This window comes from Perna viridis, chromosome 7, assembly GCF_037379345.1.
Source record: "Perna viridis isolate PV_CMFRI_1.1 ecotype Kerala chromosome 7, ASM3737934v1, whole genome shotgun sequence".
NCBI classification, from domain to species: domain Eukaryota; kingdom Metazoa; phylum Mollusca; class Bivalvia; order Mytilida; family Mytilidae; genus Perna; species Perna viridis.
In genome coordinates, this window is record NC_142451.1 from 11,964,561 (window position 1) to 11,989,278 (window position 24,718).

At 33.0% G+C, this 24,718-nt stretch overlaps 2 protein-coding genes across 4 annotated transcripts; one reads left to right on the top strand and one right to left on the bottom strand.

Annotated features, from left to right (window-relative positions):
* On the bottom strand, positions 1-21,737 carry LOC148611354 (uncharacterized). 2 transcript variants are annotated; one of them, XM_088591803.1, is made up of 8 exons: positions 21,627-21,737; positions 15,816-16,132; positions 14,398-14,697; positions 12,861-13,705; positions 11,945-12,175; positions 9,876-10,035; positions 8,208-8,881; positions 1,912-2,985 (listed from the first exon to the last, which is right to left on the bottom strand). In XM_088591803.1, the coding sequence occupies exons 1-8, from the start codon at positions 21,631-21,633 to the stop codon at positions 2,967-2,969; spliced, it is 2,553 nt and encodes an 850-aa protein (XP_088447929.1). In that variant the 5' UTR covers positions 21,634-21,737; the 3' UTR covers positions 1,912-2,966. The 2 variants fall into 2 exon arrangements, with proteins under 2 accessions (XP_088447930.1, XP_088447929.1); XM_088591804.1 differs by lacking the exons at positions 1,912-2,985; positions 8,208-8,881 and adding an exon at positions 1-131.
* A 50-nt stretch (positions 21,738-21,787) lies between these two features.
* LOC148611355 (uncharacterized) lies at positions 21,788-24,418 on the top strand. 2 transcript variants are annotated; one of them, XM_088591808.1, is made up of 2 exons: positions 21,788-22,399; positions 22,983-24,418. In XM_088591808.1, exon 2 carries the CDS (start codon positions 23,565-23,567, stop codon positions 24,171-24,173), a length of 609 nt encoding a protein of 202 aa, XP_088447934.1. In that variant the 5' UTR covers positions 21,788-22,399; positions 22,983-23,564; the 3' UTR covers positions 24,174-24,418. The 2 variants fall into 2 exon arrangements, with proteins under 2 accessions (XP_088447934.1, XP_088447935.1); XM_088591809.1 differs by having other exon boundaries at positions 22,987-24,418.
* The last annotated feature ends 300 nt before the right edge of the window (positions 24,419-24,718 follow it).

The window sequence follows — 24,718 nt, forward strand, 5'->3', positions numbered from 1 at the left end:
CAGTGAGAGCATTTCTTCTTAGACCTTTCACGTGAGTTATTTCTTCTGAGCATTTTCCTTGATCTTTAACTTGAGTTATCTCCCCTGAACTTTTTACTGGTAAATCAGAGTCCTCTGTACCCAAGTCTGACCTAGTAAAATAAAAAAAAAAGATATCATAAGAATGAATTGTTAGTTATGAAACTTAGGCAATGTTTTTATTTCTGAAAAAAAAAAACTGAAACTATTATCAATGCAGCTAATTAAAAATATGAGGTGAGTAAAGATTCCAGAAATTGCACAAAGTGAAAATTACACTTGCTTGTGAAATACCGAAGATGTGATTATTTCTTATTTGACATTAGGTATTAGGTGGATTTTCCCCTACAAGTAATGGTTTCTTTGATTCCTTATGAAAAAATGTGGAATCAAAAAATTTGTTTACAACCAACCTCCTAGTATGATCATACAAATTATGGTTGTATTACTTCTCTCCAATACAAAGCAGAATTCTCAAAATAAAAAGCACTGTGTGTGTTTCTTTTGTTTGTCTTTTTTTACGAGAACATAACACTTCACATGAGGGAAGATCACTGTTATTGCCCATTATGGTGCTTTTTTTCTTGATTACTGGAATTGATGATGCAACTTTGAGAAAATAAATAAGTTTAAGATAAGTATTTTAATGAGTACATATACTATACATCTTCATAGTTTATGAATGTCCATGATAAAGCTACAAGTAAATTATACCTGGCATTTCAGGATTTGGCAGTTTTATCATTTCTCAAAAATACCCACCAAGTCTTTAATATCACTTTATTATTTATCTTACAGTCTTGTAGTATCTGTTATCAGGACTCTGTTTTCATTCATTATGTCTTCTTTCAAAGGAACAGCCAAGACATTAACTTCAGGACTTCATTTAAACATGAACAAACTCTATGCTTCTGAAAAGTCAACAACTCTAGATCCTGATGCAGGTTCTTCATAGATCTCCACAGTGACTTTGACAGTATTGAACCTCAAAAATGCATTGTTTCTCAAAACTTGATCCTTGTTTTTGATCTTCAACTAAGCACACAAACTCTGGTATAAGAATCCATGGTAAAAGCAAACAAGTTTTATTTCTTAGTTTTCATCTAAACAAGAAAAAATATTGTTTCATAAAACATAATCTTTTTAAGAGACGACCATGTTTATATATAACTTGCTGTTCCAGTTTGGTTCTGTATAAAAGTCTTACCACTAAGATTCAGTTCAAAATCACATGACACACACCACCAAACCAGGTCAGTCATATACCTTAAATGTATACAGGTGTATTTTAGTGCAATTTTGACAATGAATTCTGGTTTACAATCTTTATTTAGATGAGACCCATTCCACCACAATTCATTTTTTTCCCCTGACGCAGTCAGTATAGTTTTGCTATTTACCCTTTGACCTTGAGGACACTATTCTATGGAACGCAAGTCACCTGGTCTCAATTCTGCATCCCGATTGGCCAAATACTGATGACTTAATTGCATTCGAAAAATCTGTATTGAAAATATTAAATTACTTGCTATGTGTTATTTCCTTCAAAGAAATGTAGAAACTTAGTGGTTAATAGAACAAAATTTTATTTTTTTACTTTTTTAAAGATAGTACTTGTTTTGTAATCCTTTGGGATTTGTTTGTTTGTTGTTGTTATTTTTTTGGCAAACTGGGATAAAGTTATTACTTTACCATCTCTATTTCAAGTATAGGACTTGAACATTGTTATGAATATACAAGATCAAGAAATATTTAAAGTAATACTTCTTTCTCCAAGACCCACAGGAAATTGCTAAACTAAAGAAACTGATATCATTGCAATATCTAATGAAAAATGAATACAAAGAGAGCAAATAATAAAACTCATTATATAAATGATCCAGACTCACTCAGAAGGTCTCACTTTCAAGACTTGGTTCATCTACATCACTGAATTCAATAACGATACATTTAATGGAGTGCATCCTACCCACCAAATACTAAAATACCGAATCATATCACTCACCATAAAATCTTTACAGTCAGACATTTAAAAAATAGAACTTTCGGACAGAAAAAGAGACATTTCACTAGCACTGTTGAACACACAAATGATTATACTTCACAACAAATCAAACAAGTTTGCATTAGCATTTTTTCTGCTATTCCTTGATAATTATCTTATAATCAGCAAAATCATGTCAAACAGCAATATCCACCAACCAGTTAAGTCATGTCAAAAATCCTCCAACCATTTAACATGTCAACAATCCACCAATCAGTTAAGTCATGTCAAAAATCCTCCAACCATTTAACACGTCAACAATCCACCAATCAGTTAAGCCATGTCAACAATCTACAAATCAGTCCAGTAATGTCAACAATCCATTAATCATTTAAGCCATGTCAACAATTTACCAATCAGTTAAGTCATGTCAACAGTACATTAACCACTATTGTCAAGCCAATGATCACACATACCAGAAATGCCTTGCCATAAAAATGTCCACCATGTTACACTCCATCAACCAGCAATATTAAGTTAATGATTCATCAACAACTAAAATTGTGTCAACAAAAGCCCACAAATCAACAATACTTTGTCAACAGCCACAATCCAGCAAAGCTATATAAGAGATCCACCAATCAGCATTATTGAATCAACATTTCAACTTATTCACACTGCCATGTCAACAAATTACCAATCAGTTATCCATCAATCTGTTAAGTCATGTCAACTTTCCATAACAAATAATGCCTTTTGATCAATTATCCACCAGTACTGATCAAATATTGATAACCTACATTGCAATCATTAACAAATCAGCAATGTCAGGAAAGCAATTCACACATCATGTCAATAAACCATCAATAAAAAAGAAATGTCATGTTGACAACCAATCATTGTGCAATAATAATACCTTAACAATCCTCCTATTAGTAAAGTCGTGTATACAATTTACCAACCATTACTCTCTGGTCAACAACCTATAAAGAAGAATGTCATGTCAGCAATCCATTAATCAGCAAAGTCAAGTCAACAGTAATCTATAAGCATTGTCATTAAAATAGCCTACCAATCAGAAATGGCAAGATGACAATCTACCAATTAGTAATGTCATATTGATAATCAGCTTATCATCAATTCTATGTCAACCACTACTACTCAGCTATGTCAAGTCAACTATCCAACATTCAGCAAAGTAAAGTCAAATATCCACCATTAAGTAAAAGTCATATAAAAAACCCATCAATCAGCAAATATGTCAAATCAAACCATTTTTCAGCAAATTTCGTGCCATCCACCATTATGTCAACAAACCACAAATCCATTGTTTCAGCATCTGCAATGTCATGTCAGCATTCCACCAATCTGAAATGTCATATCAACAATCCACCAATCTGAATATCATATGGGCATTCCATCAGTCTGCAATGTCATATCAGCTATCTTCCAATCAGCCAAGTAATGTGAGCATTCCACTAATCTGCAATACATCAAACTGAAGTGTCTTATTAGCAATTCCCCAATCAGTTAGGTTATGCCAACATTCAACCAATCAGCAATGTCATGTGAGCATTCCACCAATCTGCAATGTTATGTGAGCATTCCACCAATCGGCAATATCATGTAAGCATTCCACTAATCTGCAATGTCATATCAGCAATCCACCAATCTGCAATGTCATGTGAGCATTCCACCAATCTGCAAAGTCATATCAGCTATCCACCAATCAGCAATGTCATGTGAGCATTCCACCAATCTGCAAAGTCATATCAGCTATCCACCAATCTGCAATGTCATGTGAGCATTCCACCAATCAGCAATGTCAAGAGAGCATTCCAGCAATCTTCAATATCATATCAGCTATCCACCAATCAGCAATGTCAAGAGAGCATTCCACCAAACAGCAATGTCATATCAGCTATCCACCAATCAGCAATGTCAAGTAAGCATTCCACCAATCTGCAATGTCATATCAGTAATCAAGAATGCCAAGTAATCCTAACCTACCATCTTTAATGAATTGAAGTCATCTATCTGATATTGAGGTAAATATCTTTGTCATGTTTGGATGAGATATGATATCTTCGTTAGTACGTAGTTTATTAAACATCTTTTTTAAAATCTGATTTATTTGCAAGGACAACCAAGTTGGTTTTGAAGTTATTCCAAATTATTTCATAACATATATATCTCTTCATGATATCCAAACATTTAGCTTCATATGATTTGCAGGGCATTGCTTTGATGGTTACTCCTAATGTCTACATAACCTCCTGTATGACTGTAAGGCTTTAATACCAGGAAGTCATCATCTTCACTTCTCAGCATGTCAAAATTATCATTTTTTTTTCCGAATTTTTTAATACTTTGTTGAATATACTGGAGTCCCTATTGTGTGAAAGTCTTTATCCTCTTCAATAAATAGATATGATGAAACAAATTAGTTCACAAAAGCCAAGCTTTATTTGATATGTTTATTATTACTACAAGCAGTACAGATACGAACCAAACTAAACAAACATACTTCATAATAACACAAGACAAATTATCACAGGAAAAGATCTGAAGTAGAAAAAATATAGCTGCATCTTAAGTATAAATTTCAAGTCTAATGGAAACAAATCATTTGATTGGTTGAAAATATATTAATGGGGTATTTTATGGACACATTAAAGGCTTCAATGTAATTATGAAAATATGATTCTTTGGTTTTTGAACAACTGAAAACAAAATCTAGCCAGTTTAATACAGCATCTAAAACTAATCAAATGATCCCTCTTAAATGTTCTACAAGTAGGTATATGTTCTACAAGTAGGTATATATCCTTATTAATCAACTATAAAAATAAACCAAAAGCAATATGATAAAATTGAGAAATTGTTCCTCATGTAACCAAAAACATTTCACCAAAAAGGCAAATTACATACCAACATCTACTCTTAGTCAAAAATTTACAAAATTCAGCCCTACATAACCTATAACTGAAGAGAAATATTGTTAATTCTATATAATCTGTAACAGAAAATCCTTCACATTCTTGAGGTCATAGTTTTAGTTTGTTTTCCTTTCACAGGCTTTTTTTTTCTGATAAATCAATGACTTCTATATGTTTTAAGAGTGAAACTGATTTTGAAAAAAGAAACATTTAGAAAGATTGAGAAACTGTGTTACTAAAGTTGTAGAGGATAAAATTTTAACAAATCATATCATATCATCTCAAAATTTTAAAAAAGGCATCTATAATAGGTGGAATGTACTAGGAATTCAAAGTACTAGTAAAGGAATCTATAGTTCAACTTATTTAAACTCTAAAGCAGTTTTCAATTTTATCCTGACAAGCTGATTTAGCTGCAATTGACATTTAACTGTGTGTCTCTTTACCCTTGAATAATTTTTAGTGTTTATAAATCTCGAGATGTCAAGTTTGATCTGTGGTTCATCATATAATGGTGGAAACTCTCCAATCTCAGATACTTTTGAAAACCTTCCTCTCCAATATTTTTCCTAACGCAGGAAGAAGTGCTGTTAGTAAGTTGACATACATGTTGGATCAATGTGCCAGGCAGTATAAACATAAGAATTTGAACTTCAAAGTAAAAATTATTGTTCTTCATTTTCCATCACAACCCGAGTAAATTTTATCAATATATTGTCAATCTTTTTTTCAAATATTCTATGTAGATGAAAAAGTTAAAGAAAAAAAAACAACTCTAGATATTGCTCACTCCTTCTCCAAATAATTTTCCAAATATGCAGTCGTCAATTTTTACCAAGATAAGATTCACTTCTTAATTACCATCAAAGGATGCTGCATTTTCCCAAGAACGTCTTGGATTGTCAATTTTAACAATTCATTTCCTTATGGTAGTAATAGACCCAAATGAAAGAAAGTTTTATAAATTCCAGATGAGCATACTTATGTGTTAACAGGTAGTGTTGTTCTATCCATTGATCAGCTCATTTCCATTCTCTAGTTTTCATCAACTGATACTTCTGGTTCTTCAAATAAAGCCAAATTGTCAAAAGCCACCAATATTGACAACAGACATACAGACAAATTTAAATCTTATGTTCCTTTTGTCCAACTGTTGGTCATTAGACTGTAGATTTCCATTAGAAAGTATATTTTTTTCAGGGTCCAAATGTCAAGTATGGGAATATAAGTTAACTTCATTATTTTTTAAGACATCTATCCATCAAGATTTACTACCATTTTTTCATTCTTCATTCCATCCATCATGATGTAATAAACGAGTGACTATTTTCAACACTGTAATAGTTTTTTATTTTCCATCGCTGTGAAGTTACCAGTAAATTCAGATTCTCATTTACTCCATCCAATCATTTTCTTTCAAGCAGATTTCTAAATATTTTGAAAATTTTGGCATATTCTGCATCATTAGATAGTAACTAAAAAGTCAAAGCAATATTCTAAATTTGCATAAATCATGTTTGTTCCACTTTGATGTTAATCTTTAGATTGTTGTCTTCTCATAGGAAGTACATCTTTCTTGGTCCTTTTGTTCACAAGTCTTTGGTATATAAGCTGACCTCTTAACTGTTTATAGTCATCTCTACAGAAGTTTGGTAACATATGGTATAGACTATATTACAGTACATGGAATCCAACTGGACAGGAACAGACTAAGTGCCTCTCATAGAAGAAAGACAATAAACAGATGTACTCAGGTTTCACTGAACATGAAAGCTGAAGTAGGTGCTTAGGGAGGGAAAATAAAGACATTATCCAGAAAAAACATATGTACTCAGGTTTCTCTGAACACAAAAGCTGAAGTAGGTGCTTGGGGAGGGAAAATAAAGACTTTATCCAGAAAGGCAATCGTGATAGGTTAGGTTTCTATCAATGTATTGATAATGATATGAACCGGATTTGTAATCTTGTGGTATTGTTCAATGCTTTGAACTTTGAACTTCTGGACTCAACAAGCAGGTTTAATAGTGACTAATAGTCAGATGAAAATCCACATCAAACATACCAGTAATCTGATTTACATTGCCTGAATTCCTCTCTTTCTTTTACACTGTTCCTACAGTAACATTTTTACGATAACTGGTCAGAAATCTGTAAAATCTGTATCACTTTCTATAGGGTTCTATTAAATATGGGTATTTTGTTCTTTACTACAACATTACTATGATGACACAACCTTTCATGATCTCTATGAAGCTGCTGCAAATTCTCAATGGTCAGGAAAAACTTACCATGGTGATTCTTTAAAAAGAATCAAACCAATTTATTACAATTGACTTTAGCCACATGAATGAAGCAGTAAAATGTTCTCAATGAACCTTGAGGTGTAAAGGCATCATCTTGAAGGTCTACAGTATTAGTGCATTTTACCACCATCATCCTATCTTTCATCTGGCTTAATCTTTAAGAGCCTAAGCTATTTTATCTTCTACGGTCTAATTACAGATCAGCAATCTCAGTTTTTTTCATTTGAAGACAATTTCCCCACGGAGTAAAGGCTTAACTTTTCCTTGCCAATATGTATACTTGTTTCCTGGTCTGTTAACATCAGAAAGAGAATAAGCATCCAAATCTTTTTTCTAACCAACTCCAACATTCCTCATACTGGTATCTAAGGAAGGGATAATCTTGGAAGATCTTTTACTGTAGCCTGAATCCCCCTAATGGAATCTGTAGTATTTCTAGATTAATTTGTAGTAACTTTTCTTATCTGATTCTTATTTATATTTGAAACTGAAATCTTGAGCTTTGTCGTTCCTGAACTGTATCATACTTTAACTGCAACATAAACAATCTTTAATTATTCTTTAAAGATCTGGAAATTTCAATAATAGCTGTACAGCAACTGGATTTCTTTTCACCAGCCAAACACCTTTTACTTTAACTAAAATCTAAAGCTGTTTCTCTAATTTCTTCTTTCTCTACCATCTGACCTTTAAACTTGATTCAATCTGTGTTCTTTATCTCTATGGCTTTTGCTCTGCGATACTGAATATGTGAGAATGATTCAGAGCAAGACAGAAACACCGAGGGTGTTCCAAAACAACATTATTCTAATAACATGTTGTAGCCTGCAAGTGTGAAACATGCAACTAATTAACAATTTCACTCCCCATTTAAACATCTACCATCATTCACCAATAACTGCCAGTCCATAACAAAACAAAACAGAAAACAATTTTACGATTTCCAACAAACTAATGACCTACTTTTTCCTTACAAACTCCGGCTTGGACATCAAAACACGATTACGTTGCATTGTCTTATTCATAGTCTTTCTCCAACTGTCAACAACAGCACCACATGGGTTCAAGCCATCTAGAAGTAAGTCTAGCCTGAATTTAGTTCTGTTGTTTTCTCTTTTGACAAACTTGGAATGAAGAAGTGGAGTCATGAGTTTTTGGCCAGTATTACTATTGACAATAGTGTGGTTAATCTGCTTCAATAGTCTATGCAGTGACTCCTGCATTTCTTCATAGTCTTTATTCAGCCGTAAGGTGTAGGTCTTGTTCATTTTTTTATTGTTATCATTGTACTGCTTAATGCTCATTGGTCCTATGGTGCTGAAGATCACATGACAGTTGTGTTTCTGTAGTGCTATGTCTGACTGTCTCATCTGACTGTAAAATGAGTCAAACAGATTACGATCTTCAAAAATAGTCTCTTCATAACCAGGTGATGTAAGAGTTGTAACAAAGTCTGGTATACCAGCAATAAAATATATAGTCTTGTGCCCAGTTATCTGTGCCACTCTCTGTAAAGCCTCAGTGGTAAGCTGGGATAAAATTGCTCCTGGTACCAGATGAAATTCATCACAGTCCAAACCAACATGAAGATCTCTACCCCCAGTACAGGCATACACTAAAGTTGTATCTTTAAACATCTACAAAGATAAGCAGATAGAAAAAATGGTCCATCATTAATCAACTGAAAAGAAACAAAATTAACTTTTAAGGCATTGTTATGTACACCAACTTCTCATTACAAGAATTTTATTACATCAATTTCACATGTTTTTGAGATCTGAAAGGCTAAAATTAGAATATCGATTGTCCATTATTGTGTGAATGGTACATTCAACACACAACAAAATTCTTGGTACTCCAATATAGTGCTTCCAATCCATTAACAATGGTAAATATGTCATTATGTAGCTACACAGTACTTGTACAAATAACATTGTAGTAAAATAGTGAAGTAATACTTTTAACTGTAAAAATGTAATATGGATTGCAATGAGCAAATATATTCCTACAATGTAGAATTGACGATTGCAATGAGCAAATATATTCCTACAATGTAGAATTGACAAGTGAATCCAGTTCCTATCAACTAACAGAACAATCTTCCCTAGTTACAGTAGATATAATACAGATGCACTTTGTCTCCAATCTAAAATCTATGTACAAGTTAAAACTTATTTGTAAATGTATCTTATCATCATTCAAATATGAAATGAAATTAATTATTTACAAACAATGCAAACATTGCACGTAACTTAAAAACCAGTATCTATGTAGTTTTACCAAAAAAAAAAAGCAATAAATATTTTAAGAATCTCAACAGAGAGACTGATTCTATTTACATTTTACTTCATCCCACTGATAGCACAAAACAAAGTTCTCAATAATGACAGAAATCTGGTATGACAAAAAATCTGGTATCTACACTTTTTCATGTACTCAGTCTGCTTCAGTCTAAAAGGCATCAGCAATGTCTGGTATCCAAGATGGGTGTTTTCACTATGCATTCAAACTATACATAAGGCACAATAGAGGTATGGACAGAGAAGAAAAGAAATAAATATGTATATATATTCGAATGTTGAATAAAATGAAAAGAATGATTTGTGAAAATCTAACAGAAGAATAAAATACCATATTTGCTTTGTTAAACTGGGCATCTGACGATGAACACCTAATCCATGATGGTATTTCCTCCTCCAAGTCATCTAGGTGTTCTGTCTCAACTTTTTTGTCACGACTTTCATGTCTGGACGACCTTTCATAATCTTTCTTTGCTTTCTTTCTGTCAGGGCTATAAGAGATAACAATATTTCTTATAAAATTAGTTTTACTACTTGCATACTTTTCTAATGCTTTAAATATTGTGACCATTATAATGTCCTAAAAATGTTAAGTTGCAAGATGGATTCAGATGATCCTTGACCCTAGATGCATTAAATAAAAAGTACCAGTATTTCTGTAGCAAGGGTTTGAAAATTTTGATAGCCCATGCAGGTCATTTTGTCAAACTTCAGCAGACGTTTTTGTCAGTCTTTTACATGCTCAGATCGAACATAAACTAAAAAAATGTTTGTATGTAGTTATTTAAAATAAATATTGGAAAGTGTGTTATTTCATCACATACTCTGTCTTTTACAAAGTATCAGAGCAATTGAACATGTTCGGTTTCGATCACACGTGGAAATTCTAAAATGTAAACAAAACATTGTATCTCTTGAACTTTTTCATCACATAGGCACATAGCCAAAAACTTCCAAGTGATGAAAAAAAATGTTGGTTACTTATAAAAGAAAATCGCGTATATTGTATATTGATTTAAATGGTCTGTTGACTTCTGTGCTAAAACAATTCAATTGACGAATTAATAATTACAAACTACATGTACGACTGTTTAAGTTCCATGTGCTTTCGTTACCCCTAAAAGATCAGTGGGAAAATGGTCGACTTGTCAGTCTTTTTTCTTAATTAATAAATGTATGAAGATTCTCTGAGTTACTTCAATTAATTCGTATAGGCAATGGGCTGCACGTGTACCGTTAATTCAATTATGCAATCAACTAATCAGTTGCAGGTAAATCAAAGTCACAGGTGGCTGCACATCGGCTAAAATGACAGGCATTTTTGACCGTGTCCGGATCCATGTTCTGTAGTATCTTTGGTGACAGTGCTCTAGAAATTCTTGAATTTTTTCTCCACTATTGCAATTTTGCGCATGAAATTAACTTTTCTAATTTATATGGTTACATCTCCAATTTAATTCTTTCATAGACTTTTCCCTATGAATTCAACACTACAAAAATATTGATGGTATACTACATTTAAAAGGATTTGCCATAGTTTCATGTTTAAGCGGTGGAACCAGGCAAAATTTTAAATGATGAATCATGCCCAAATAAAAAATAAAAAAATACATAAATTTGATTGACAGTTCTTTTATCTTCGTGTCAGAGAATGCAGAAAAGCGAGTTAAAGTTACAATAGAATGATAGATGTAAATTAAGTTATCTCCCTTTGATTTAAAAATTGCAATTTATCTGGTCAAAACCACAAAAATTCTAATGTACTTAATAATGTCATGCCTCTAAGACCAAAAAAAGGAACAAAACAAAAGACTCTGTTCATGTGTTATCAAATGACCAATCGCTTCAATTACAAAATGTACTACAACTGTACTGACAATTTGTATACACTATGAAACTCTTTCCAGTTTTCTAGTTATGATTTAGTTATGATTCCACTTCATTGGGTTTATTTGATATTCTATAGATTCCATGATCACATTAGAAAAATTTGGAAATTTGGAAATATTAAAACACATGAGAATAACTTATAATATACGTGTAATAATGATGTATTCAGATATCTCTTGACTTGATTGGTAGGTAAATCTAAGTCAGCCCTTATACATGTACGTGTACAAATATTCAGTATCCTTATACAGTAGAAGTCTTGACCTGTTTATACCTCAAATAGAAATGAATGTCATTTCTGCACTTTAGAAAACATTACGATAAGACTTTTGTGTGTTTTTTTTTGTTTTTTTTTGGCATCCTGATTCACCTACTGCCCGATTCTTACAGAGAATAGTACTTAAATAGTCAATAATAATTTCACCTCTGTCTGATTCTGATTCTTACAAAGAATAGTACTTAAATAGTAAATAATAATTTCACCTCTGCTGACCCTCTTATATCACAAACCTTGGTGATCGAGCTCTATCTCTTCCATGACTTCTCTTGCTATCTGATGCTACAGGTGCTCCCCTTTTTCTATCAGTATCACTATCCTTTCTCTCTGGAGATCTGTGATCACTTCTCCTGTCCCTCCTATTATCTCCCCTATCTTCCTTCCTACGATCATAAACTTCTACTTTCCTTGAAGGTTCCTCTCTTATCTCAACTTCTTGTCTGATTGGAACTTTTCGTTTATCACTATTATATAGCAACAAAGAACAATTTCAATGAAGAAGCTTGATGGTTCAAACTTTAAAAACCAGTGTTAACCTGATCATTTTTTCTCTTCTTTTCATATGAAGATATGCAATAAAAAGATATCTGACAAATATTAGCAAAACTGTAACAAAGTTTTCTAATTATCTTAGTCCAAATATTTGAAAAATCCCTTTCAGGGTAAAAATACTATTAAAAAAACCCAATGCATTAACCAAAAAAATGCATTTACAATGGTCCTTTCATCTCATAAATGAACAGTCATCCCTACTTATTCTATCACATTGATCATTATATTTTTAAGTTTAAAAGAAAAAAATTTTAAAGAAATTCTTATTTCAAAAGAATTTTAGACCAGCAAGCCTCCTTACAGCAAAGAAGTTTCTAGGACTCAATGAAACAGACTGCATTTATAAAATGTAATATTCTTAGATAATAGAGAAACTTAAAAAGCATTATCAGCTAATTATTCTTAAAGCCTTTTGAATTTGGTACGTTAATGCAGTATTATAGATGTCATACTTGTATTGCAACCATCATATATCCACAATATGAACAAAAACATGTAAAAAAAAGATTTAAAAAAATAGTCAATTTGATAGAAATTGTTAAGTTGAATAACAGTGAAAATTATGTTTACATCCATTGGTGAAGAGATTATACTAACTTGTGGTAGTTATCAGATCTTCCATCAGATCTACTGGGCTGTGATTCAACAAAATCTCTTCTAGGTGGGTTGCCAAATCTTCTTACTTCCTTTTTTTCTCGCTGTGGATCCCTTCTATCTCCATAGCTATTTTCTCGTCTTTCATTTGAATCTCCTCGCTTGTTGTGTATATTGTCTCTATGGTCATAAGAAGCACTTTGATGACCATGATTACTGTCTCTTCTTTCATCGTTCCTTGAATTAACTTTCCTGTCTGTCTCATATCTCTCTCTTAAGGGGTCATGTGATCTGTCTTGTCTATCATGTGATCTGTCTTGTCTGTCATGTGATCTAGATCTTGCTGATCCATGTTTTTCTGATGTTCTGTCATGTGGTCTATCTATTTGACTGGAGGAATAATTACGAGGCTGATCATACCTGTTATCTCTGGTAGCAAATCTGTCCTGCTCATATGACCTTTCAACTCTGTCCTGATCATATGACCTATCACCTCTGTTACTATTTCTGTCCTGCTCATATAACCTATCACCTCTACTTATATTTCTATCTTTCTCATACAACCTTTCAACTTTATTACCAATTCTGTCTTGTTCAAATGACTTTTCCTCTCTTCTAGACTTGTCGCTTGGTTGATCAAGTGATTTCCAATTCTGTTCATAAGAGTCATGTGATCTGTAGCTTTGCCTATCAACTGTATCATGAGACCTTATATCCTGAGACGGCAAGCTCTGAGTGTACCTTGTAGATTCTGCAACCCTATCATTCATTTTACCTAAACCAATGTTTTTCTCATAACTATTTGTACTTGAATTAGACTTGTAGTTGTCTATGGACGAATAAGGAACCTGAAATAGAGTGAAATGGTTTAAGAAGTCAATTTATATTTTCTATGAAAAGTAATTGCAGGGTACATATTGAAACTCATCATAATTAATTATTTAATCATCAGTACCTATATTTATTTCATTCTTGTCAATATATAATATTTTATTCATTTTTGTCAACAGAAAAGCTACAGTTTAGAAAATGCTTCAATATGTCCAGCAATCCTAGGCCACAAATAGAGATTGTCCAAGAAATTAGCAGACAACATTACATTAGGCAAAAAAAAGAGTATGTCTATTCCCATTGTTTTTATGCATACCCTCCATATTTTATGACCAATTTACCAATGTGGCTCACAAACATTAAAAGTCTAGATGGTACCCCATGAACTACATGTAATGTGTTTTTGAAAAATTAAATAACTTCTTTACCTACCTACTATATTTTTTTCGTTGGTAACAACAGGAAACAAGACAATTATTTCTTTTGTTTATAAAACTACCCTGTCCACCCAAACCAGGAGCTGCAACAACTCCAGTAGGTATTGATTATGAAACTAACCTGCCCACCCAAACCAGGAGCTACTCCATAAAACTAACCTGTCCATCCAAACCAGGAGCTACACAATAAACTAACCTTTCCACCCAAACCAGGAGCTGCACCATAAAACTAACCTGTCCACCCAAACCAAGAGCTACACCATAAAACTAACCTGTCCACCCAAACCAGGAGCTGCAACAACTCCAGTAGGTACTGATTGTATCCCCGCACTGTGGACATAGCCTGTCAGTGGAGGTACTTGGTGTAATGTACTAGAATATCCCTGTATGACTTGAGGCAAAGACTGAGGAGTTAACATCTGTGATGACAACCCAGTAGTGTATGATGCTGAAGATGTTCCTTTCAGGGTGTATGGACTTTGTGGAACAGCTATAGGCTGGACTCGCCTTGTCTCCATTGGTAAGGCATCATATCTTTTATCTCTTACTGGTTCAACCATACTTGGTTGGTACTGTAACAGTAAAAAAATTAACAGTAAAGCTTTGTATAAATGGATAACAGTTTAAGTTTGTTTAAGTAAATGTACAGTTAATGTCTACCAAATCAACAAGATTAATATATCATCATATTACTCAAACTTAATAAATGATCAATGAACATGTAACTGACTACAAACAAAACTTGATTTAACTAAAAAAAATTACTTAAGTGTTTTTTTGTCAAAAATAGCAAACCAACAAATATTCTTATAGACTTACAGATCAAATAAATATGGTTAAAACATGTTGTTTTACTCATAAACTGTGTATGAATATTTGATAAAGTGTGAAAGTTCTATTGTTCATTGGGTACCAATTTTAATGGTTTTCATGTGTAGTTCCAATCCAAATCCCATTGATGTGTTTACTGAAAACTTCAAAACCATGAATTTTAGAATATATAAAATTGTGTTTTTCCGTAAAATCCAAGAAAATTGGTATCAACAAATTAATAGCACTTTCACAATACATCATACAATGTAATTTAACATGTAACAACAAAGCATTTCATTAAATTTTCTTAAAATTACCAAAATGTCTGATCCATGTTTTATGGAACATTACTCAATATTTACCTGTATGCTATTCAATTAGCGGACATGCAAATACAATGTACTGGACACAAAAAGACATGGATGGACACCAGTAATCCTATGTCCCTTTCATTGCAATGGGGGACCAAATTTGATTTGAAATGCTTATAAAATGTACTATAAGACTTTATTACTAATCATTTTCATGTTCAGGGAGACATTTAATGGGCCAGTTAACGTTAAAGGTCAAGATTTCTCCTTACCTCAATGAGATCAACCTTTCCATCATCTACCATTCTCCTTACCTCAATGAGATCAACCTATCCATCATCTACCATTCTCCTTACCTCAATGAGATCAACCTATCCATCATCTACCATTCTCCTTACCTCAATGAGATCAACCTATCCACCATCTACCATTCTCCTTACCTCAATGAGATCAACCTATCCACCATCTACCATTCTCCTTACCTCAATGAGATCAACCTTTCCATAATCTACCATTCTCCTTACCTCAATGAGATCAACCTTTCCATCTCCCACCATTCTTCTTACCTCAATGAGATCAACCTTTCCATCATCCACCATTCCATATGAAACTTCATAAGGTGTTGTAGATTTACACAAACTTTCAACATCATCTTTTACACTACCAGTAGATAATTTTAGATGCCTGTGCCACTTTGTCACATGGTTTTCTAACTGTTTTTGTCTAAAACATCTGTAGCCACATAAGGTACAATAGAATGGGACTGTATGCAATGGAGCATGCTCCCTGATTACATGATAGCGTGCATCCAATCGCGTTCCAATATAATTACAATTTTGCTTTACACATCTGTACTTCAAATTATCATCATTCATGTTTTGTCCTGGAAACAAAGACAAACATTACATTGTTATACATTTAATTTTTAGTTTCAAACATGTTTTAAAACTCAGTGAATACTTTGAATGGATTTAGATGACAAAATGCCTCAGTCTACAATTTTGCCACTAGTCCAATGTTCCAGACTGGTAGTAGACTTTGATTTGGAGTAGTAATTGTTTATAATGACTGGTCGTATTGGACTGGTAAAGAATAAGAATATAATAATTACATGTGCAATTTGAAAGTCAAGTCTTGAAGGCACCAGTCTGCATCAAAACATTTTAAGCAACTGAAGTTTTTGTGAAGACTGGTGCCTTCAAAGCTTGACTTTCAAATGATACTTTGTATATCCTTATTACATTCTTCTTCTTTCCAGAAACAATTTCAGTGAGGTGGAACAGATTTTTTTTCACAAAGAATAACAGAAAAGTAGAATTTGATAAAATCAGAATAGATAACCATAACAAAATAAATGCTTCATGGAGAACAGCTTGATGCAACTGCAGAGATCAAACCCTGAACAGTTGTTACAAATATTGACACCATACAATGTATCTGAAGTTCAAGGCAGACACTAGATTCGAAGAATAGCAGGTCACACTGACTAACAAAAGAGGAGGCTGGCACCATCACACTTCAGTAATTTTATTTAATTTCAACATTTTAAAAAAAATGGAAGATCAGTCATACCACTGTGCCTTGATCAGTCTTGGAGGTTGATACATCTATTAATTACAATTGTGATTCACAAATGATAAAATTTTGGCTAGAATAGTAGTGGTCAAGTAACTTAAATATTTGCAATAAAACATCTATAAATCCAAAAATTTTGCTTCAGTTGGGTACAATAAAGTAAAATCAAAATGAAGCTTCAAAGAATAATGGAAATAAATCATTCACCAAAGTTTCATGGAAATAGGTGAAATCACTAATAACTTCAGAGAGCATGCATACAGAAACAAGCAATGAGTGGCACAAGACAAATTTTGTTTTCAAGAAAATTTCATCCATTTCATATTGCAAATACATCCTTTCTTGTTGATGAATGTTGGTTGTTGATTAACTGCAACAGTTAAAAAGAAAAAAAAATACATAGAAAGCACTGAAATTCATTGAAAAAGGAGAGATAACTCTTCTTTTTTTGCAAAATTTGGTTGCTTTCATAGGGAACTTAAAAATAATTTTCTGAATCATCCACTGCCAATTCATAACAAACTTTATATTTTTGGACATATGATATATACATTACATTGGAACAAAAAATTCAATAGGATAAAATTACCCTGTGCCACTCATATCATAGGCCTGATTTTTACATGGACAGCCTCTTAAAAATGTACAATAGGATTTTTTTTTAATCAGAAGGGAACTTATATCATTAGAAATTAACAATTCATCAAAGCTCCATAGAAATTGCTGCCAGTATTTTTGAGTAATAGTCCAAAAACAGAAAACTCCCAAACTTTGTATGAATAACTCTTATGTGAAAAATCAAAAATTTATAAAAATCCAAAGGGACTCACAACAATAGAGGGAAGCAATTCACCCATACTTAATGAAAATTGGTGAATACATTTTGGAGTTCTAACACTGAGTGTGAACCATTTGCAACTTCAAACTCATTTTGCAAAGCCCATGTTGCAGATCGAATCAAGAATGTTGTGTTTATTTTATTTGTTATTCAGTAAAGAATACTTATACACTGTAATATTCCACGGTGTTTTATTATCTCTTAATCATTGAAAATGCACTAAAATGCAACCATTTTTAAGGGGCATTTTTGTTCTGTGATTAAATAGTCACTTTTGTCGGAAAAAAGTTCTTTTTTTACATTTTTGAAATTCTATACATATGATCTAGAAATGTTACTTGTTTTTCCGATACCTACAATGAACGAATTCACTTAAATCACTTATCACAGTGTGGGAAACCACCACTCGCCAGCTCACCAAATACGAGTAGATGTGTAATTTGGCGAGTTCTCATTAGCTTACACTCGTCAATTTGGCGACCATCAATTGATTGGCGAGTTCCAAGGAAAGTTAACCAGCCAACAGCTTATTCATTTAAACATCCCTTAACATCATACATTAAAAATAAGTTCCCTACATATTAAGAAGTATAGCTTGAATATGTCAAGTGAATTTTGCACAATTTTATTGACTTGTAAAGCAATGTTTACGATCTGCCATTTTGGTTTCTGGTAAACGGGATGTGCCAAAACCTACGCGACAGTCCCAATCTCGTATTAGTAATCAAACAAAGTTGTCTTGGTAATTTATGAAATTTTACCTTGCAAATTAGTTGTTTACTGTCAAAATAAAAATGAACAAGAAGCAAATCATAAACATTTTCTTGTTTCATAATGATGAATCTGTTGAAATATAATTTAATTTTTAAAATATAAGCTCAGAAATGGAGTACTTTAAGTACTTGAAAAACTTCAACAGGAGAAAATATTCCAAAATGGAAAAGTTTTTGATAAATTTAGAAACAAATGAAAAGAAAGTTGAAAAAAGAAATAGAAAGGCAAAAGATAGTCAAATCCAACAGAAAACAGATGATAGTACAGACAAAAAAACAAAAAACAATTTGGCTAGTTGAATTTCTATTTGGCTAGCAAGATCAATATTCCACTAGCCAGTATGGCAAGTTGGGGAAAAATGGTTTCCCACACTGTTATCACAGTGAAATCTGCCCTACATTATAATGCTCATTTGATGCCCTTATGAGATGAAAGATATAGCAAAAATAGACACCCTTAAAAAATGAATTATGAAACAGTAAATAGGAATGAAAGACCTTGAATACCCAGGACATTTTAAAAAACTAAAACTATCAATATTGGGATAGACACATGACAGAAGAATATCTGATTGGTGAAAGAGAAGAGCCTGAGGCAGAAGTCCTTCACAGTAAAAATGAAATACAGCAGGACCAACAGACATGTCTTGTAAAAATGGCTTCAGTCCTGTCAAAAATATAGAAATTTTTAGTTGCCCAAATAGAAGAAAAGTTAATATGATATTTGGTCAGATAATTTCTAACTCAATATTGCATACAGTGCTTTTAGGACCTAGACCAGTAATAGTTCACTACAACTCTATGATCATTCGTTAATGATGCCTGTTGAAAATTGAATCATGCAACAACTAAACATAGGCACTAGACATTATATCAGTTGAATTGTGAAAAAGGGCAAGAAAATACTGTCCACATATGCTCTTAATTCAACTGAGATAATGTCTCTACTGGTCAAGGAGTAGTAATTCTTGCCAACCAATTTTACGATATCTCCTGTGAAACAAGTTCATGTCCAAAATTAAAGATAAACATGTAATGGATTGCTGATATTTTGCTCTCAAAAGTGAGCTCTCATACAACGATTTTCATTCAGGAATACAGTTTTGTTGTGCAGATTGACGAGAACTGCTTTTGTCTTAAAAAGGCGAAATCTACTCTCTGACCAGTAGTGCCTGTGTCTTGGCAGGGAGTGTATATTCGAGGGAGTAGTCATTAGTAATAATCTATGTAGAACACTGCTGTTGCTATTTGGCTGTTTATTGGTCAATTTTTCAAATTTCTCTGTTGAAAATAGGGTACATGTAACTTTGCTAAGGGTGTTTGTAAAAAATACTGAATGGATTTTGATGAGTGATGTCCCAAATTCAAGATGAAAAAATGGAGAATAGCACATATATTTTTATCTATTTAAAATAAGAGGAATACAAATATTTTCCATTTCAAAACTAGGTCTTATTAGACAAATAAGCAAAAAATTCACTTTTTTAAAGGTTTATAAAGTATGACTTGAATATTTGTGAAAAATAGTGCATTTATTAAAATGAAATTAATATCAAATGAGAGAGAAACCCTGCTGAATGGCAATAGCAATTTTTAATAACTGTGCTTTGAAAAACAGTAAAATGATGACTAAATGAATATACCTGTATCTTGAGAAAGAAATATAAATAAATTCATTATCCTTAACCAAACTTCAAGAGCTGTTAATCATTATGTCTTTCTGCTTATTTAACCATATGAATTTACTGCCAATTAAAAGATTAAAGAAACTTCTTTCAAATGATATAATGTTTACTTCATACATTTTATTCAAATGTTTGAAATACTGAATTAACAGTCAGAAGTTGATCATTTTCATTAATTTTCCCTGTTGCAATTACTAATACTAAGTAATTATTGATTTTAACAAGTAAATTTCAACATTTTTATCATCTGTTAGTGTTTTGAGAACACACCCTTCCTCAGACTTAGTATTTTCATCATAACTTTGTCATTGTCAATTCATAAACTTTATAACTTAAATAACTAAACAGTGATTGAATTTAAGGGGAAATACTTGCTAAATGCATGCTGAAATTCAATTTTGCTAGTAGAAATTATTTGCACTTGCTAAAATTTGCTAATGGAATTCTATATGTCATATTGTTAAAGTCTAGAAATAATTTCAAAAACTTAAATTTAGCAAGTGTAAATTTTCAGTACTTGCTAAATTAAGCTAGTGGAAAAAATTCTAAAATTCAATCCCCGACTAAAATGCCAGAGCTTAATCTAGAGACAGAAATGGGCAATAACTTCTCCTGTTTGTGCTCATTTCCCCCATTTGTCTTTGAAAGGGAGAAGTTTTTGTAATAGATAACAAAGAAAAGAACAGAATTTACAAAAACTTCTCCTTGTCATTGGTGTTTGTTTGTTGGGGTTTAACGTCCGAGCAGCAATATTTCAGCTATATTCAGACAATGAACATGAAATGGATGATAAAATGAACGTGAAATGATAAAAAAAAGGATGGGTCACAAGGACAACAGGGTCGACAAATTTTGATTGCCACTGGAAAAAGGGGGGATGGGTAAGGTCGGGCAATTTAGCCTCCTGTGGCGGAGTGCAAAGGTTCCTACTCCTATTGAGTACCATAGCAAGGTTCTTTAACATGCGAGGAACGTGGCATCTTTCCCAACATGGTGCACTACTATGGTTTGCGGTCATGTTTTCTGTATTATAGCCTGACAACCCCAGCACGTAACACGCCAGGGGTACCCCATTCCACCACCTTGGGCACACATCCCAGTTGGGCAGAGCGCCTAGCCCCTGGCTAGGATTCTGAGCACTATTTAGTCGCCTTATACGACAAGCTTAGCGCTGCTGCAGGCCTATTCTTTTATCACCCGGACCTGCACGGGGCCAGATTAGGCCCTGAAATCCTGAACAATTTGTCTCCCCCCAATATGCATATGTCAAATATAAATTTTAGAGGCTTTAAGTTTAACTAGTATAAAAACCAGGGAGGCACAGTTATTTTTACACAATATATAAACAGTCAGTTCAGTTTGTTAGGAGTGATTTAAATCCCTGGACGCCGAGAGTTGTTCAAGTGATTTCAGACACACAAATAAACCGTGCACACAAACGTGAGGGATAGTAGTTGAATCATAACTCCAAGAAAATTACGAATAAAAGAAACAAAATGTCTATACCGAGCATAAAACATATAATTTTGCTGTTAACTGTTTTTTTAACGATTTCTTTAGCAGATCAACTTTCAACCGGAAGTATCTGTTTCAGAAATTTAAAGCCGATAGTCGTCCCAAAAATAAATCGTCACATCTTTTGAATTCGTCAACAAACAATAAGTGAAGACAGAAGGGAAGTAAAATGCAAATCTATTTAGCATTACATTAAGATAGAAAAAATACATGCATCTATCTATAAGCATTCTACATTCATGTATCAAGAATTACTCTCGTGCTCTACTCGGCAAACTGCTCAACCCTGGGGAAAAACGAAAGAAAACAAGAAAAACTTGCGTTCAAATGCAACTTAGTTTTTAGTTGTTTGTTTGATATATTTTTAAGTTTTTAAATACTAAATACCAAGGATTTTTAATAGTAGTTCATCTAAAATAAGAATGTGTCTTGTGTCTGGTCTATGATATTTTTTTTCTTCTCTTTTTTCCTTATTAATTTCCTATTTTGAAGTGGTACATTGATCTAAATGGTTCTACCTTGTAAGTTAACATTAACACATTATGCACAACCACAGTATAATTATTTGTATGTATAACTTTGTATATTTTATTGTGCGCATATGGGTCTTAACCAATTATTGTAACTGTGTTTGAGCCAGTAATTGCAAGGAGTTGAATATAGACTACTTCAACACTTTTTTGTTCCCAGTATTCATTACTATTTTAATGATTTTTTTTCCACCAAGGTTGATACAATTTATATACAAGATAGAAGATAACTTGGTGAGTAGTAACATTGCTAAATCAAACCTTGTTCATCTTCTATGGGAGAATTTTCACACATTTTACAAAGTCCATCTTCTCTCTTGACGTTATTATGTCTTCCCTATTCTATTTAATGGTTGTGTTTTGTACCTAAACTTAATTTGGCTATGTGAGATCTACATTTATATGATTCAATTTTGTCAACATAGTGTGCGCGGTCAGGCGAAAGACAAAAGGTTTTTATAAATGAGAGTTTTTCTGTTGACTCAATAATACAGGCATTTTGGTCTTGAGTAAAAATATCATAAATAGGCTGTTTAATTTGAAATGTATAAGTGACTATGAATATTTATGTATATTTGAAAAATGGCACATATCAGAAAAAAAATCAGAGCTATCTGCCTATAAGAGAAAATTATAGCACTTTGTATTGAAACGTTTCCCAGCTATTTGAAGACAGAAAGACCGAAAGAGAGAAAGAAAAAAAGGAAAAAACCTTGAAGGATTCTTATCAACATATCAAACATTAACTTTTTAATATTTTGACACATATGTCACCCCAACATAATTCTTTCCTGGACACTTATGTTACTTTTTTAAGCCAGATGCCGATATGACGAGTACAATGGGATGAGATAACTTATTGGGGAAATGTTCAGCTAGACAGAACGTACGAGAAGAGGGATTCCCTATTATTCAAAGCTCTTTGTGATATTTGCACAGGTTACACTTTTCTCTCATACATTTATGTATTAAACGGTCTGATGCAGAAATATTTTAAGTACTATAGAATAAGTTGCACTGGATCTCGCAGAAAGCCATAAATATTACTGTAACTCAACACATTTGTTATTGGGATTAAAGGATTAAATGACCAAAACGGCTTTAACACGTCTGTGAAACCGACAGGTTGGAAATTTATATCCTTTTAAACTCATTTACCATTACAAAAACTTACTAAAACAAAGGACATGAAGTGACCGTAGCAAAGTTTGATGTACCGATAGGATTCATTTTCTATGTGATCAAATAACGGTTAAGAAAAGTTTGTGAATTTAACGGGAAAATTTGGCAATTTTCATGATTGGTTACAGAAATCATAGCTGAAAAATTACATTATGTAATTCTGAGCCAAATCTCATCACGTTTAACTGTCTTGGACTAAAATTTAGCGATAAGGAACATGGCGGGATTTCAGTATTCATACCGTCAGTGCACCTCTAGGAATCTCCAAAATTTGTACAGTGGGAATGAACGAGCTCCTGTCATGTATTTGAAAGAAAAGAAAATAGAAAGATTTCTGAACAGGAGAAAACTATTAATGGATTTATTGCCTAGTAAACCAAAAAAAGAAACTGTTGAAGAAACTCTAGAAAATCGGTTGAAATATTACGATAAAGATCTTGGAATAAAAATGCCAAGAGCTCCAGCTTTCAGAGAAGCTGATTCTGAAACTATTTACGAAATCGTGCAGCGGCTGCACAGGCCTGAAAGCGCTACCGTCTACCACAAAACGCAACCACCTTCGGAATTATTGAGCAGTCGAATGAACTCGAGTCGCACGTCCAGGTGTTTATCGGCAAGATCAATGTCCGAAAAAGAAGTTGACTTGGTATTTGCACGACTTCATGCAACTCATACACACTGTAGCAGAATCAAAAGCGCGAGAGGTCGACAAGAGACAGTGTTCCTTAAAGATGGTGTATACGTCATTGGAAACCTAGAAGCAGATAAAGAAGACAGGAGGAGAAGAAGGATTGATCGATTGTTAGAATCTGTTGGTGCCAAATGATACTTCAGTACCTGTTTGTTTGATCTTATATACTTCAAAAAAGTCTGCAAATTATCTATATGTATGCATTATTAACTAGTACTTTGACGTTGACAAGGAACTATCATCTTATAATAGATTTGAGGATTCAGTAACAGTCGCGGGGTCGCTAATCATTATGTGATTTAATGCACAAGTCTTACTTGTACGAACTACTAGTAATTGAAAGCTTTTCGTTTAGTTCTAGGTAAAATATTTTAATGTTATCGTCGACTTGTATTTTTTAATTACAGGTCTATGTTATCATACATTACACAGAAAACTATATGCTCATGACTATGCAAAACCCGGAATTGTGTCAAATTTGGGAGAGAAAAAAGTGTTAAGCGGTTCTGTTATCTCCTTGTTCAACAGAAAAGAAACGGGGTTTATTTTACAACAACTTTACCACGATTACATGGTCAAAGTACAATGTAGTACCTATACCTCCTTTTCTCATTGTTCTTTAAAGCAGGTTTAGTAGCAAGCCATCCCGGGAGTGCACTACCGTAATATCGGATATCCTT